Consider the following 13,370-nt stretch of genomic DNA (forward strand, 5'->3'; position numbering starts at 1 on the left):
ACTAACACCAAAAGACAGCTCCACCAGCACTACTAAGAGGTAAATTCTACGGATTAGGGAACTGTCAAGGGGAAAATGCAGACGATCATAATATAAGTAAACTCAGGGCTGAAAATATAGTATTTTCTGACAGACATGTAAGGGCACTTATGGAATCTTATTCATCCATCTCCAGTGGAAAAAAAAAAAAAAAAAAAAACAGTGGACTACAGGGAAGTTTTGTGTCGTTTTTGTTTTGGTTTTGTTTCTAAATGCACACAAACATTGAAAGGCGCTTTTATTTTCTATATTATTCAGGAAATAAACTATGAAGACAGACATAGAAGCATGGGGACAAGGAAGAAACGCGTTTTCCCCAAAAATGTAATTTCTGACTGCTTCAAAAACAACTCACTCCACTGTACCTTCAGTCTGTAACTACATGTTGAACAAACTTCCTCAACCTATGCAAAAAATAAGTACACGTTTGAAATGAGAAAAGCATCGCTTCCGTACCAATTTAATCCAATGTTAGGAAAACTCACCTTTTACTGTGGACAGGGTCTGGATCTTTCAGAAATTAAATCAATACCATGACAAACAACTGCAACGTTTATCAGCAAAGGTTCGTTTCAATTATTTTATTAACAGCTCTAACCTCAGAGTCCCACCCACTCATGTTTGTTGCCTTTATTTCCTGTCTTTGCAGAAATTTCAAAGAAAAAGTTACCACAGTGCAGCACTAAACTTCTCAGTGCTGCAGCTTTTTCATACTAGTTCCCTTACCAATACTTAGAAATCTAACAATAAGTTTTGAGGTTTTTTAATTAACATTTAAGATACATTGCAAAATATGTCTGCAAATTTCTCTTTTATTACTCATTCCTTACAATATTCCAATAGCTTCCTTAAAGCACTGTGCAGATCGGGAGATGGGAGAAGGGAAAGAAGCCAGAAAAAAAACCTTTTGAAATGCCTTAATAAGCTTTGAAATTTTAAATTCTGCATCTGTCTGCTCACTCTGGATGCTTCCACTGAGCCCCATCACAAGGGGCTGCTACTTAGCAGAGAAAGCTGCTTTCTAATTTCATGCTAATTTTGGTTTATCTACAGAAACACACCTAAAAACATTGGAAGAAGTCCTGCCTATCTGAGAAGGGACAGAAACCAAAAACTTCACCTGCACCCCAAAATCAGAAATTGTCTTTGGAGCTGCAATACTACATCAAATATAATAACACAGCAGGTGGGATGAAATTACATAACACAACTAAAAATGCATGACACAAGTGGTATTGGCTAAAGCTAAATAAACAAAGCTCATGCTTTCAAAGACAAAATTTGGTTCTGGGTCCAACAGCTGGAGTGCTAAATTCTCACAAGAAGGCACAGAGAATGTGATTTGGGAAACACAAGTAGAAATCTTAAATCGTTTATATCCCAAAAAGAAATATAAGGTGGAGCCTCTGCTTTCCTTTGTATTTTGACAAAGAGCACAGGGAATGAATTTCTCAGCAAAACTGGTCACTGCAACTTCCGACAAAGAGACTGAAATTACATAAAAATCTGCAGAAATAACACAAAATGACATGCAGTTTGAAGAAAGAGGAATTTAAATGTCCTGAATGACTGGATGGTTGAAACAATTAGATTGGGTTGCTGGAAATAGAGATTGTAAGTTCATGATAAAGAGTTTAGAAATGCAGACCAACTGAGATGCCCACACACTACCACACAACACATACCCACAACCTCCTCTCATATCCAACAGATCCCACTGGGGTTGAATAAAATCAGAATATTTGCAAGGACCTTTAGATAGAGAGCAATGTTCTTTAAGAAATCAATTCACAACTTGATTGAACTTTTTCACTTCTATAATCTACTTTCACTTTTATTATGCTCCTGGGAATTCTGATGGGTTTTTATGGATTGCGAACATCCTACAACAAATGAGGCCAAGAAAATAGCTGTAATGGAGATTAAAAAAAATGTCAAGAACTACAACAATAGTCCTTTAAATGCTGCAGTTAGTGCAGCATGAAACTGCGTAGCTGCCTCCAAAAAAAGTATTTATCATATCACATACTACTTCCTTTGCTGGAGTTACGGCTCCATTTTAAAATTGATTCTAAAACGTTTTTATGATAAAAAAAATAAATCCATGAAGACTACATCAATTAATTTTAATTAAAATCCTGAGGAAAAAGAGATAAGCCTGGAAGCTGTAGGTTAAAAAAGCTTGATTTATTCAAATGAATGTTGGGAAATTTCATTTCCATACCTTGTGCTCTTTCTGTTCTGCTGGGCATGTGAAGGCCAGCTGAATGCTGCAATGGCAGTCACCATTTCCCATCTCAGAACAAATAGAATGTGCAAATTACACCTCAGCTTAAGCATCATTTTTGTACAACAAAAGAACTTACAAGTTTGCTTAGAGAGTATTAGCTCAAACAGAGGGAAACAGAGGGTAAATGTGGACAGTTTTAGAAAAAACATCCAGTACTTTTTCTAGAGATCATAACTGATCTTTAGTAAGTCTTCTTATGTGGTAATAATAATTTTTAAAAAATAATACTGTTGGTTTTAAGTGGCCACCTCACTCTTAAGAAAATCCTGACTGCAAAGCTCAGATGCTTATAGTTTCATATCAAAAGGAAAATGACACCAAAATGAACTTTCAAAACCTGAAACAACTGAAGCAAACCCACTGCTTGAGAGGTTAAAAAGCTGTTCAACAATGCAATTATTTCAAGAAAAACACGCTCAGAATGAAAAAAGGAGGTTCCAGGAACAAAATCCATGTGATATATGGAAAACCTTAAAACACAATTTACTTTCAGTATGAATTCAGAGGGGCTGAATGGTATTTCAGCCTGAAACTTAAATGTTTAGGAGAAAAGGAATTAAAGATAATAACAATCTTCGCTTAAGCTTTTTGAAGCATGCTCTGTTCTACAAACACTTCACGTTTCTTGCTCTTTTCATCCTTTAAAATACTAAAAATCTTCATAATGGAAAATTCAGGGAAGACAGGAGGGAAAAGTAGATGAACTATTAAAAGCCTTCCAAAGGTGTATTTGTTACAATACACCATTAAATTCAGTCCACTCTGTGACAGATCCATACATCAATCAGCCATTTATCAGTCATTCACTTCAGTAATCGGCCCAAAAGGTAACTGTGATGTATTGCTTTATCTAAAAGCAAGTGAAGTGTAATTAGAGAATATAGGAAAGTCAAGTATTTTATTAAGAAGAAAAGACTTGAAAAAACACCATTCGGTTCTAGCCACAGGTTTCAGTTTTAACCAGAGTATATGTTATAAGAGACAAACAACTCCAGCTGCACTTGTTTAGCTTTGATTCAAAGGGAAGAGAGTGCCATCTACTGAATAAGAATTTCTAAAATGAAGCAAATGCTCCTCAAAAGCCCTTCCTCATCCCACTTCTTCTCATGAAATTGCCAAGTTTAGAGTGCAGCATACATTACACAGTTTTTAGCTGATTCATAACTGTCCCTTACATAAATACAGAAAAACATCTCGAATTTGAACTCCAGAGTTCCTTAATGGGTAACCGTGTTAAAGACATTCCTCAGCTCAAAAAAAAGCTTAAATAGATAAAAAGTGCAGAGGATGCTCCCTGCTTGTAAGGACTTTTTCCCCCCCTGTATCTACAGCAACAGCATACTTGCAGTCCAGTTTTTTCCATCATTCCAACACCTTACTGGGGCCACAGTGGTAAAACTGTTCTCATTCAGTCAGACACTCACCATTACTCTAACAGAAGTCAGTCAAAGGTTGTTATCAGGGATTAAACATTCAAATATTGAGATAATGGCTAAAAGAATATTCTCTGCAATAAAAACAGCACAAAGAGGGCAAATACATACAACTATTAAGGCAATTCTGATTCTCTTCCACTTCTGGCTGCCTGAATAATAACCCACATCAAAATTTAGCTCCTTGATACAATCAAGTCATGCCAACAGCAACAGTGAACAAAAGACTCCCTATTTTGCAAGTTTACAAACAGAAAACAATAACCCCATAGCATCTTAAGATACACAAACAGAACACTTATTGATCCAGTACAAATGTAAACTGCTTACCTTGCAAATACCCTGTCTTTGTTTGCTCTTTCTTTGCCATACTGCACAGACTGGACCTCTGTTCTCCCACTGGAAAACAAACCAAAATCCATTAAATGCAATCATCTTAGGATAATAATTTCTTGCTTGGAACTGAACCATCTCAAGAAAAATTCTACTGCTCAAGCAATGGCACTAGCTTCGGTATAGTATAACCTTAGATATTATTGGGTAAGCATAAGTCTCCTTTCACAAAGTTTAACAAAGACCAATTAATATGAAACATAACAAAACTCTTTTCTCCTTTTTCCTTTTATCCAAAGCAACAGGCACGTTCTGCTTGTATCTTCTGGATTATTCTCTGGACTATCATCTTTTCTGTCACAGACACACAATTAAAAGTAATGCATCTCCACTGCACTCCTCCTAAACTACTCCCTGAAATGTTTAAAAAGAAAAAAAACTTAACTGCTTCTTAGTTCAGCAAATTATCATTAAGAAACACAGATCAACACATCACAATTGCACTCTGCTTTCTCAAACACAAAACTGGAACTTGCTGACTCTTCCTTTAAGACCACATCTCCCGTGTCAAAGCAAAGATCCTTTATTCCATGATTATATTTCATAATTTGCTTTGAAAAACAATACGATGTTTTTTAGAGTGCTTATAGAGGTTAAGAATTGGTGCCTAGATAGCAGCAGAACTCCCTCTTTTTATTACTTCACATGCATGCATGTCCTACAAAGACATTGATATTTTTCTGCTCTTTTCTGTCCCTTACAGGGAACATATACAGTGATATAAAATAAAAAAATAATTAGTTGCTTTCACATGCATATTACAGAATACATGCAACACTAAATACAACATAATTAGGAAATCAGATGGTGAGTAATTCATGTCTGAATAATCTCTGTCAGTTAGAAAACTCAGAATAAGAAATTGGAACTAGATGGAAATTTATCTCAATAATGCCCAATAGCAGCTGTTTTTAGAGAAAATTATAAAGTATGACTTCAAAAATTATTGTTTCCATTTAAAACTCCATACATAACTGCAGGTCACTCCAGGGACCAATACTGGTCCAAGTTGTGATCAGTGGCAATCACAAGACTAAATCTGTTTTCTATGTGCTTTTTGGAGTTAAAGTAGATTTCCAGGCTTTACAATATCCTTTTAGAAAAGAATTTCACCATTTGACTACTGAATGTGTGAATGCACCAACAGAAATTCAGAGAAGGGAAATGCAAAGACCTGCCCCTGGGGAGGAACAGCCCCAGTGACAGGCTGGGGGCCAAGTGGATGGAAAGGTACTCAACTGCACGAGAGCACGTTGTGGGTGCTGCGTCCAGTTCTGGGCAGCCCAAAACACATGGCCATACTGGAGCAAGTCAAGCAAAGGGGCTGTGAAAACATTTACAAATCTGGTGCATCTGGTGTGGAGCGGCAGACAGAGCCGAGACCTGGTATATGATTTCAGCCTCATGAAGGAAAGACTCAGGGGAATCAAATCAGCCTGTATAAACAGTTGTCTGTTAGAGTGTGTCAAAAAGACAGCCAGACTCTTCTCAGAAGACCTCAGTGACAGGATAAAGGGTAGCAAAGAGGACACAAATTGAAACACAGGAAATTCAACTTAAGCAGAATTACAGACAGAATACACAGTATTTAAAATCTGACTGGGTACAGTGCTAGGCCACCTGCTAAAGCAGACCCTGCTCTGAGCAGCGTGTTGGACAACATCCGCTGCCTTCCTGAACTGTATGGTACCACAATTCTACAACACTAAAAAAAAAAAAAAAAATATTTCTTTTCAAAGCTCCTGTCTTTGGTAACTTCTTGGGGTTTTGCATTTTTAACTTTGACAAGCAGTAAGCCATTTGTATTTTTCTTAACCCCTTTCAAGTAACTGTAACATTGTATCTGCATTGATCCCTACTAATTATGTTTTCATAGAATTACCTAAAAGGTCCAAGACAGTGACATATTAGTTATAATTATGTTCCTCTTTTCACTCTAAACATACACATTGCATTTTTGAACATTCAGCTTCAGCTGCCATTTTATTACCTACTCATTCATCACTCAAGTACCACCAAAACTCTGTAGTCAACTCAGGTTTTTACCACAAAAATGTACACAATTTCACTGGCAACTTCCCTTCAACATGAAGACTGGACCTACAATAATATTCAGTAAAAGTCCTAGTGTTTTGGCCACTGGATTTGAGGCTTTGGTGAGGAATGCTGTAAGCACCTCTTTGAAAACCCGCGGATAGCTTAAAGGAGTTTGATATTTTCATGAGCAGCTTTCCCCATTCTTTGTAGCAACTTTTTTTTTTTTAAACTTGCTCTGAAATTTGCTTCATTAGAAGCTTTCAGCCCAGTAACAGATTGAATATTGAATATTCAATAGTTGACCAATTTTGTATATATGGCTTCTTTTAGAAATTGAGATAATTCTCTCTTGCCCTGGTAGTTTAAAATTCTGTTAGCTCACTTTAATCATAGAAATGTTGGCTAGGAGGCTCCTATCCAACCATCTGCTAACACTAAATCCTGTCTGGCCATGGCTTTAGTCTAGCCAAGTTTTGAATCTATCCAAAAGGACAGATTCCACAACCTTTCTGGGTGACTTGTTCCAGTAAAGAACTAGTCTCCTTAAAAAAATCAACAAATCCCAAAGTCCAGCTTGACTCTTGAAGGTAAATGTGTGGCTGTTGCCCTTTATTCTACCACTTGCCATCACCCACAAAAGTTTGATTTCACCATTTCTGAATCTGACCTAGCAGTAGCTTTATGCTTGCTTCTGAAGCCCCCACCTTAGCTTCCTCTTCAGATTAAACAAGCCCAGTGCCCTTAACCTCTCCTTGTATGTCACGTTACTGCTATTATGCAGTCTCTAAACAAGCTCTCAAACTACTTGCACAAATTCTAGCCTTTTGGCTGCTTCATTAACTTTAATGACCTTCCTCATTTTTATAGTTTCCCTTTTCAGCTTACATTACCATAAGTTGAATGTCACCATCAAAGAGCTATTCTGTTATAGCAACCACAATGATTCAAAATCTGCTCAGAAATGAAAAAGCTTCCCCAAATTCATGACAGTAACATTGAACCAACTCTCAAACACTGTTTGGAATTGCAGAATGGTGTTTCTCAAATGGACGCTGTGAATGTTAGTCAAAGAAACAGATGGTACAAAAATTCAGCCTGTGAATTACTTTCCTTTTTATACATTTATGCAATTCACAAGTGAAACAGAAATAGCCCGTTATTGTGCTTTCTAGCTTTTTCATCATCTCCCTTTGTACGTCACAGATACTGTTGCCATTCTAGACAGATGATTAGTAGTAGCTCCATTATTCTCTACTTTAGGCACCATTTAAACCACAGGCATTCTGCCTCGCTTGAAGCGACAGTTAACTCAGTTACTTTACTTTTCTTTTATTTCAAGCATAAAGCACTTTAAAAAAACAATACCACCCACTCAGTTGTTACAGTACAAATTATACCCGGGGATCACAGTTACACTACTGTCATTCTCTGGACTTTCAAGCTTTTTGCTTACTTAAATTGATAATTTCTAATTATCTAATTCTAATTATTTAATTCTAATTAAATTGATAATTTCTAATTATATAAATTCCATCCTTGCTTTCTAAACTTCACGAAGTTCACAAAGTTCACTAAACTGTCCTTCGTGCAGAACTTATATGCCTTTTGTCTTCATCTAGGACCTTGTTTGTATGCATCTAGCTTAAGTTGGCTTTACTTGCACAAGTTTCTCTTGGCTGACTTTTATATGATCTTTATTAAGGTCTGTTTACTTGCTGCATGCAATGCCTGACATTCATCACTTCTACAAAACACAGAAAGAACACTTAGAATTTGAGACTTCTAAAATAAATAAATAAACATAATCCTGCAGGTAAGCAGGCAAAGAAACACAGTCTGTGAGACAGATATCAGGTGTTAGCTCAATAATGACTGTTAATAACATATGAATTATATTTCCAAACTCCTCCAGAAAATTACTTATACTTGAAACCTACCCCAAGAAGGAAGATGAAGGAAGACAGGATTCAAAAAGTATTTGAATTGACACACCTTTCAAAATAAATTCTAGATAACTGGCTATCTTTACTAATCAGCTGTCTATTCGTTTATGTTCTTCCCTATATGTTTCACATCAGCACTTACCAGTACCGGAACTTTGAACCCAAAGTGAAATAATGTGCAAAAAAGTTCTTCTGAGGGGGGAGCGGTCGGTCCAAACGGAAGAACGTGTGATGTTCAACACAGGCTTTCCACAGGTTCTTACATGCTCGGTAATTCACCATATTGAAGCCCAATAATGTTTCTCTGGATTCATGCTAAAAGTGAGAAAAAAGGATTTCAGGTGAAAATTATTCCCAGTCACACTTGAAATCAAGATAAATACTGAGGCCTTTGCAATCTTTTTCCCCCCAAATTATGCCTTTTGATGTAGTTCTCTAATTTTACATTGACTGTATGTATTAGAAAATCTTTGAAAAACACCACTAAGACCTTCTTTAAAAACATTTTAAAGGCTACAGCCATTTTGTTTTTATTTTTCCAGGTGAGCTCGTTCACAGGTGTGATGAAACAAGTCTAGATGGGAAGAAATGGTCCCAAAAAACATGACCCAAAATACATTAATAAATGCCTGCGACTGAAGAACTCAAAAGCCAATGTGCCTTTCACTGCTTTTACTTAACAGCAAACTCTTTTTTCCAAGGTAAGCTTTTGCTGGACTGCTCTTCAAATTTGTCAACATACTGGAGCATTATGACTAATAGCTCAGAAAAACACTGCACTTTTACTCACGTGATGAACTTAGATCAAAGAATTAACTGGGTTTTGAAATTGAACTGCAAATTCTGATTATCTATTGATGACAGTCAGTAAATTATAGGCAATGATCTAAAAAGTGATTATGTACTTCAGTTTACAAGAGTTACACAGATAGCTCTTCCTAATTTCCCCTTATTACCAACTGCCCTGGTATTTTCTAGATGTGTTAACCACCACTAAAAAATTAAGCGATAAACTAGTTAACAGAAACTGTCCATTCCCTATTCAGCTTAAAAAAGCTTCCCCCAAAATGAAAATGTATAGTAGCATTGTAAACAAAATGCATTCCTATCCTAAACGTGAACAATTTTGTAAAATTACAGACCATCTCAGCTCCTCAGCTCAGTATAAAGGATATGAAGTTATATGAACTGATGTCCGTCCATTTTCTTGTCACTCTTGAAGCATTATAATTATGGGTTAGACGAAAAAAAAACAAAGCAACCTGTTGCTTCCCTTAGTTTATATTCTAGAGAATGAGCTGACATGATTTTCGTATCACCATCATCACCAGATCAGACAAGTAGCATGAAGGAGGAGTTGGTAAGCATGATGAGAAGGAACTGTGGAGATATCAGCTTAATTGTAATGCGAAACAGCACCTTCACAGGAACTTGGGGTTTCAGAGCTTTAAAGGTACTTCAACAATAGTTCTATTCATAGCTTCTGTGGCTTTCATTGCAGTGTAGGGAGAACAGATTATCAAACCCTGCCCTTCATCTCAGTTACAGCCAGGAATCATTCTTTAGGGTGAAGAAGGGTATAAGATGTGGGCTTAAAGTGCACCACTCTTCTCCCTATCTGCCCTTCTAGGTTCTGTAAAATCCAAACACATCCTGCGACTTATCTTTGCTAGTGCTTCTGTGGTACAAGCCCTAGTTCTGCTGATTAGTAGCAGGGTTTAGAACAGATTGCCCCTCTTTTCCATTAAATTTGGGCTCACCATAAGGTCCAGAGGCAATGCTTGTTAATACCTACAGTATTTCAGTCAAAAGCACGTAAAATACCACAAAGGTTACACTGAAGTCTATGAGAACATTTTCATAGCACAAAGCTCAGGGAAGATTCTGAATGCTCTATAGTATGACATACAGGTATTTCAAGGTTTTAAGTCTGTTGAGATAGTGTTAGAAGACTACCTCAGGGAGTCACAGTTGGATTCTGTTCTGAAATGATTTTCTCACTAATTGCGCCCAGAGTTCTTGTTAGAGAGAGTAAGCCAGTTTGCTCGCTGCAGAAGGGGGAAGAGGGAAGCAGCTGGGATGCGACAGAGGTGATCAGAGGCTGGAGCCTGAGGGTGAAACCACTGGGGAGCCAAAAAGCATGTAAATTAATTTAAATCACAACCTTTAAAATGCGCACTACGTGACAGGTTACCTACAGAATCTGAGAAGAAATACTGGAAGGAAAACTGCAAAGTGAAATCTAAGTTATGTTTGTGATGCCTTTTATTAAAAGGACAAAAAAAAATAAACAAAAAAATGGATATTAGAGTCCCTCTTGCACACAACAGCTTAGCCCTTGGATATTTGCCTTGGGTAGCAACATTAATTCAAACCCACTTTGCTTATTTTGAAGTAGAGACTTAAAAGCAGATCTCACTCTGCTCAGGAGAAAAATCAGATTAAAAACATTCTCTAGTGAGTCTCCTTCACTTTGCCTAAACAAAGAAAAACCCCCAGAACAAAGCAAAAACTCCCCACCCCCATCTCTGAGAGAACAAAGACTAACCCTATAAACAGATGCACCAGAGACTCAACTTTTTACACAAATAGTGGACAGAAGTCCTTTGGAAGCTTAAAATACAACAAAGATTGTGCTAGACACATCAGATATTCATTAAAAAAAGGCAGAAACATAGGTAGGATTAGGAAACAATTGGCTAGGTACCTAATGAATGCTGGTGTTAAGATCAAGTATGTACTTTGCCAGATAAACCCATACAGCACGTTACAAATCTATCTTAAGCTCTTTTTGCAAGTCAGTAAGAATAGTAATTTAAAAAAAGCTTTGGATACATTATTGAAAATAAAATTTTTACTCAAACACTGAAGGCAGGCCTCTGTTAGGGGCAAAAAAAAAAATATAATACTGTTTTTCTACAGACTCAATTTATCATTGGATATCTGGGCTCTAAAAGAATAGATGAACGTGCTGAACACTTTGGCTGTCTAGAATCAAGGCTACTGAAGTACGCCAGAGATTGGGTGGACAGTGATAGGACAAGGAGGAATGGTTTTAAACTGAGACAGGGGAGGTTTAGGCTAGATATTAGGAGGGAGCTTTTCACACAGAGGGTGGTGAAGCACTGGAACAGGTTGCCCATCCCTGGAGGTATTCAAGACCAGGCTGGATGCGGCTCTGGGCTGCCTAGTGTGGTGGTTGGGGACCCTGCTCATAACAGAGCAGTTGAAACTAAGTGATCATTGTGGTCCTTTTCAACCTAGGCCATTCTATGATTCTATGATTGGGAATCTGATGCTGCAGGCTGGGTGATGAGGAACCTGATAAGGTTCATCAAGTGCAAGGACAATCCTACATCTCAGGAGGAACAACTTCATGCATCAGCACAGCTTAGGCGCTGACACGCTGGAAAGGAGCTTTGCAGAGAAAGACTTAAGAATCCTGGTGGACAACATGTTGGCCATGAGCCAGCCTTCCTAAGGCCAAGAAAGCCAATGGTATCCTGGAGTACATTAAAAAGAGCATGGGTGAGGCCAAACGTGGGCTTCTCAGGTCAAGAAAGACCAGGGACTTCTAAAGAGTCCAGCAGAGTACTACAAAGATGGTTAGAAGCCTGGGGCATCTCCCTTATGAAGACAAGCTGGGACACTTGGGACTGTTCAGACTGGAGAAGAGAACCCTGAGATGGGGTCTTATCAATGCTTACAAGTATCTCAAATCAAGTGGATGGTGCCAGGCTCTTCTCAGTGGTACCCAGCAACATAACAAGAGGCAACAGGCACAAACTGAACACAGGAAGTTCCATATGAACACAAGGAAAAATTTCTTTACTTTTGACGGTGACAGAACACAGGAACAGGCTGCTCAGAGAAGTTGTGGAGTCACTTCTGGATATATTCAAAACCTGCCTAGATGCTTTTCCTGCGTAACCTACTTTAGGGAACCTGTTTTAGCAGGAGTTAGACTAGATGATCTCCAGAGGTCCTTTCCAACCCCTATGATTCTGTGACATAACAGCAGTTAAGGTTGCAACCAACCATAATCCACAATGCTTAGGGAAGCATATAGACAAATGAATATATACTGATTAATTCTGGAAGAGCTTCAAAATGAGCAAGGGAAGCAGAATATGGAACAGCCTGAATAAGCAAAAACATGAGAATGCAAAATCCAGTGAAGAATACAGCAACTGAAGTTACAGCTCAGAGGACTTCCAATGCTGTACGAAGAAATTGTACATTATTCTTTCTCCTCACCCCTCAAACTAAATAAAGAGTGAAAAGAAAATCAACTCAAGTTATATAATTGACAGACTATACAACTAACTTTCATTCAAGAATATATTATGCTACCGGTGGAAAATCACTTTGACATAAAAGTGCTTCATCTGGCTTCCCTTAAATGATTAATTTACAAGACAGATATAATCTACTAAAAAGCAGTCAAATAATTCTTTTACTTATATTGATGCCTCTAAGCAATGCCAAGATAAAGAATTAATTTAATAGGAGATTGAAAGATAAGGCACTTGCATTTTTAAGGACAACTGCAATTAAAAGTTCTCAATATTCATTAGCAGTATTTCAAATATATCTGTTTTGGACCACTTAAAAAGTGCACATGAGAGAGTCTGGAAGAAATACTGCAAAATTTCTCTCCCAAGTTCACCACTTTAATATCCTAGAGTATCTCAGCTTTCCATTAGAAAAAAATATGGGCATTGAGCTGTAAAATTCCTTATGTATTTACACTTCGAAACACATCGACATACCATGAATACATTTTCACTACCATATTGTATAACTATGCTTTTCAATATACACTCAAAGAACTAGTCTAGAGATATTTCACATACGGAATGTGCAAACAGAAGTCATTTCACCTGGCTTCTACTACCGAAAAGAAGCCATTTAGGTTCCTGCTACTGTTAAAGAAGGAAACTAAAAGCAAGCATATACCAGAGAACTTATTCTAAAACACACTTCCAATTTATGCAAAAAGTATCAGTCTTCACAAGTGTCTTGGTTACACAGAGGAAGTCCAGTGAGTAGCTGAATAAATAGCAACTGGTTCATTAACCATCACGAAACAGAAAATATCATAAAACTTAACTGACACCGAATGTAGGCGAGATGAATCTCTTCCAAAGAGTCTGCCCAGGGAAAATAACTTTGGAAATAACAATTTTAATATTAGATTTGATTAATAAGTTAAAGTATGCCTTCTTTGGAAGC

At 37.3% G+C, this 13,370-nt stretch overlaps 1 protein-coding gene across 1 annotated transcript in view; it reads right to left on the minus strand.

Moving 5' to 3' along the window:
• PTPN4 (protein tyrosine phosphatase non-receptor type 4) overlaps positions 1–13,370 on the minus strand; it is a gene marked incomplete at its 3' end in the record, with an annotated part of 59,682 nt that overhangs the window by 22,800 nt on the left and 23,512 nt on the right. The window contains exons 11-12 of the mRNA XM_079539139.1: positions 8,278–8,450; positions 4,093–4,161 (exon numbers count right to left, since the gene is read on the minus strand). Of these exons, the coding sequence (XP_079395265.1) occupies positions 4,093–4,161; positions 8,278–8,450 (242 nt within the window). The remainder of the gene's footprint in view (positions 1–4,092; positions 4,162–8,277; positions 8,451–13,370) is intronic.

The sequence above is a fragment of the Tetrao urogallus genome (assembly GCF_951394365.1).
Source record: "Tetrao urogallus genome assembly, chromosome: 8".
Taxonomy (NCBI): domain Eukaryota; kingdom Metazoa; phylum Chordata; class Aves; order Galliformes; family Phasianidae; genus Tetrao; species Tetrao urogallus.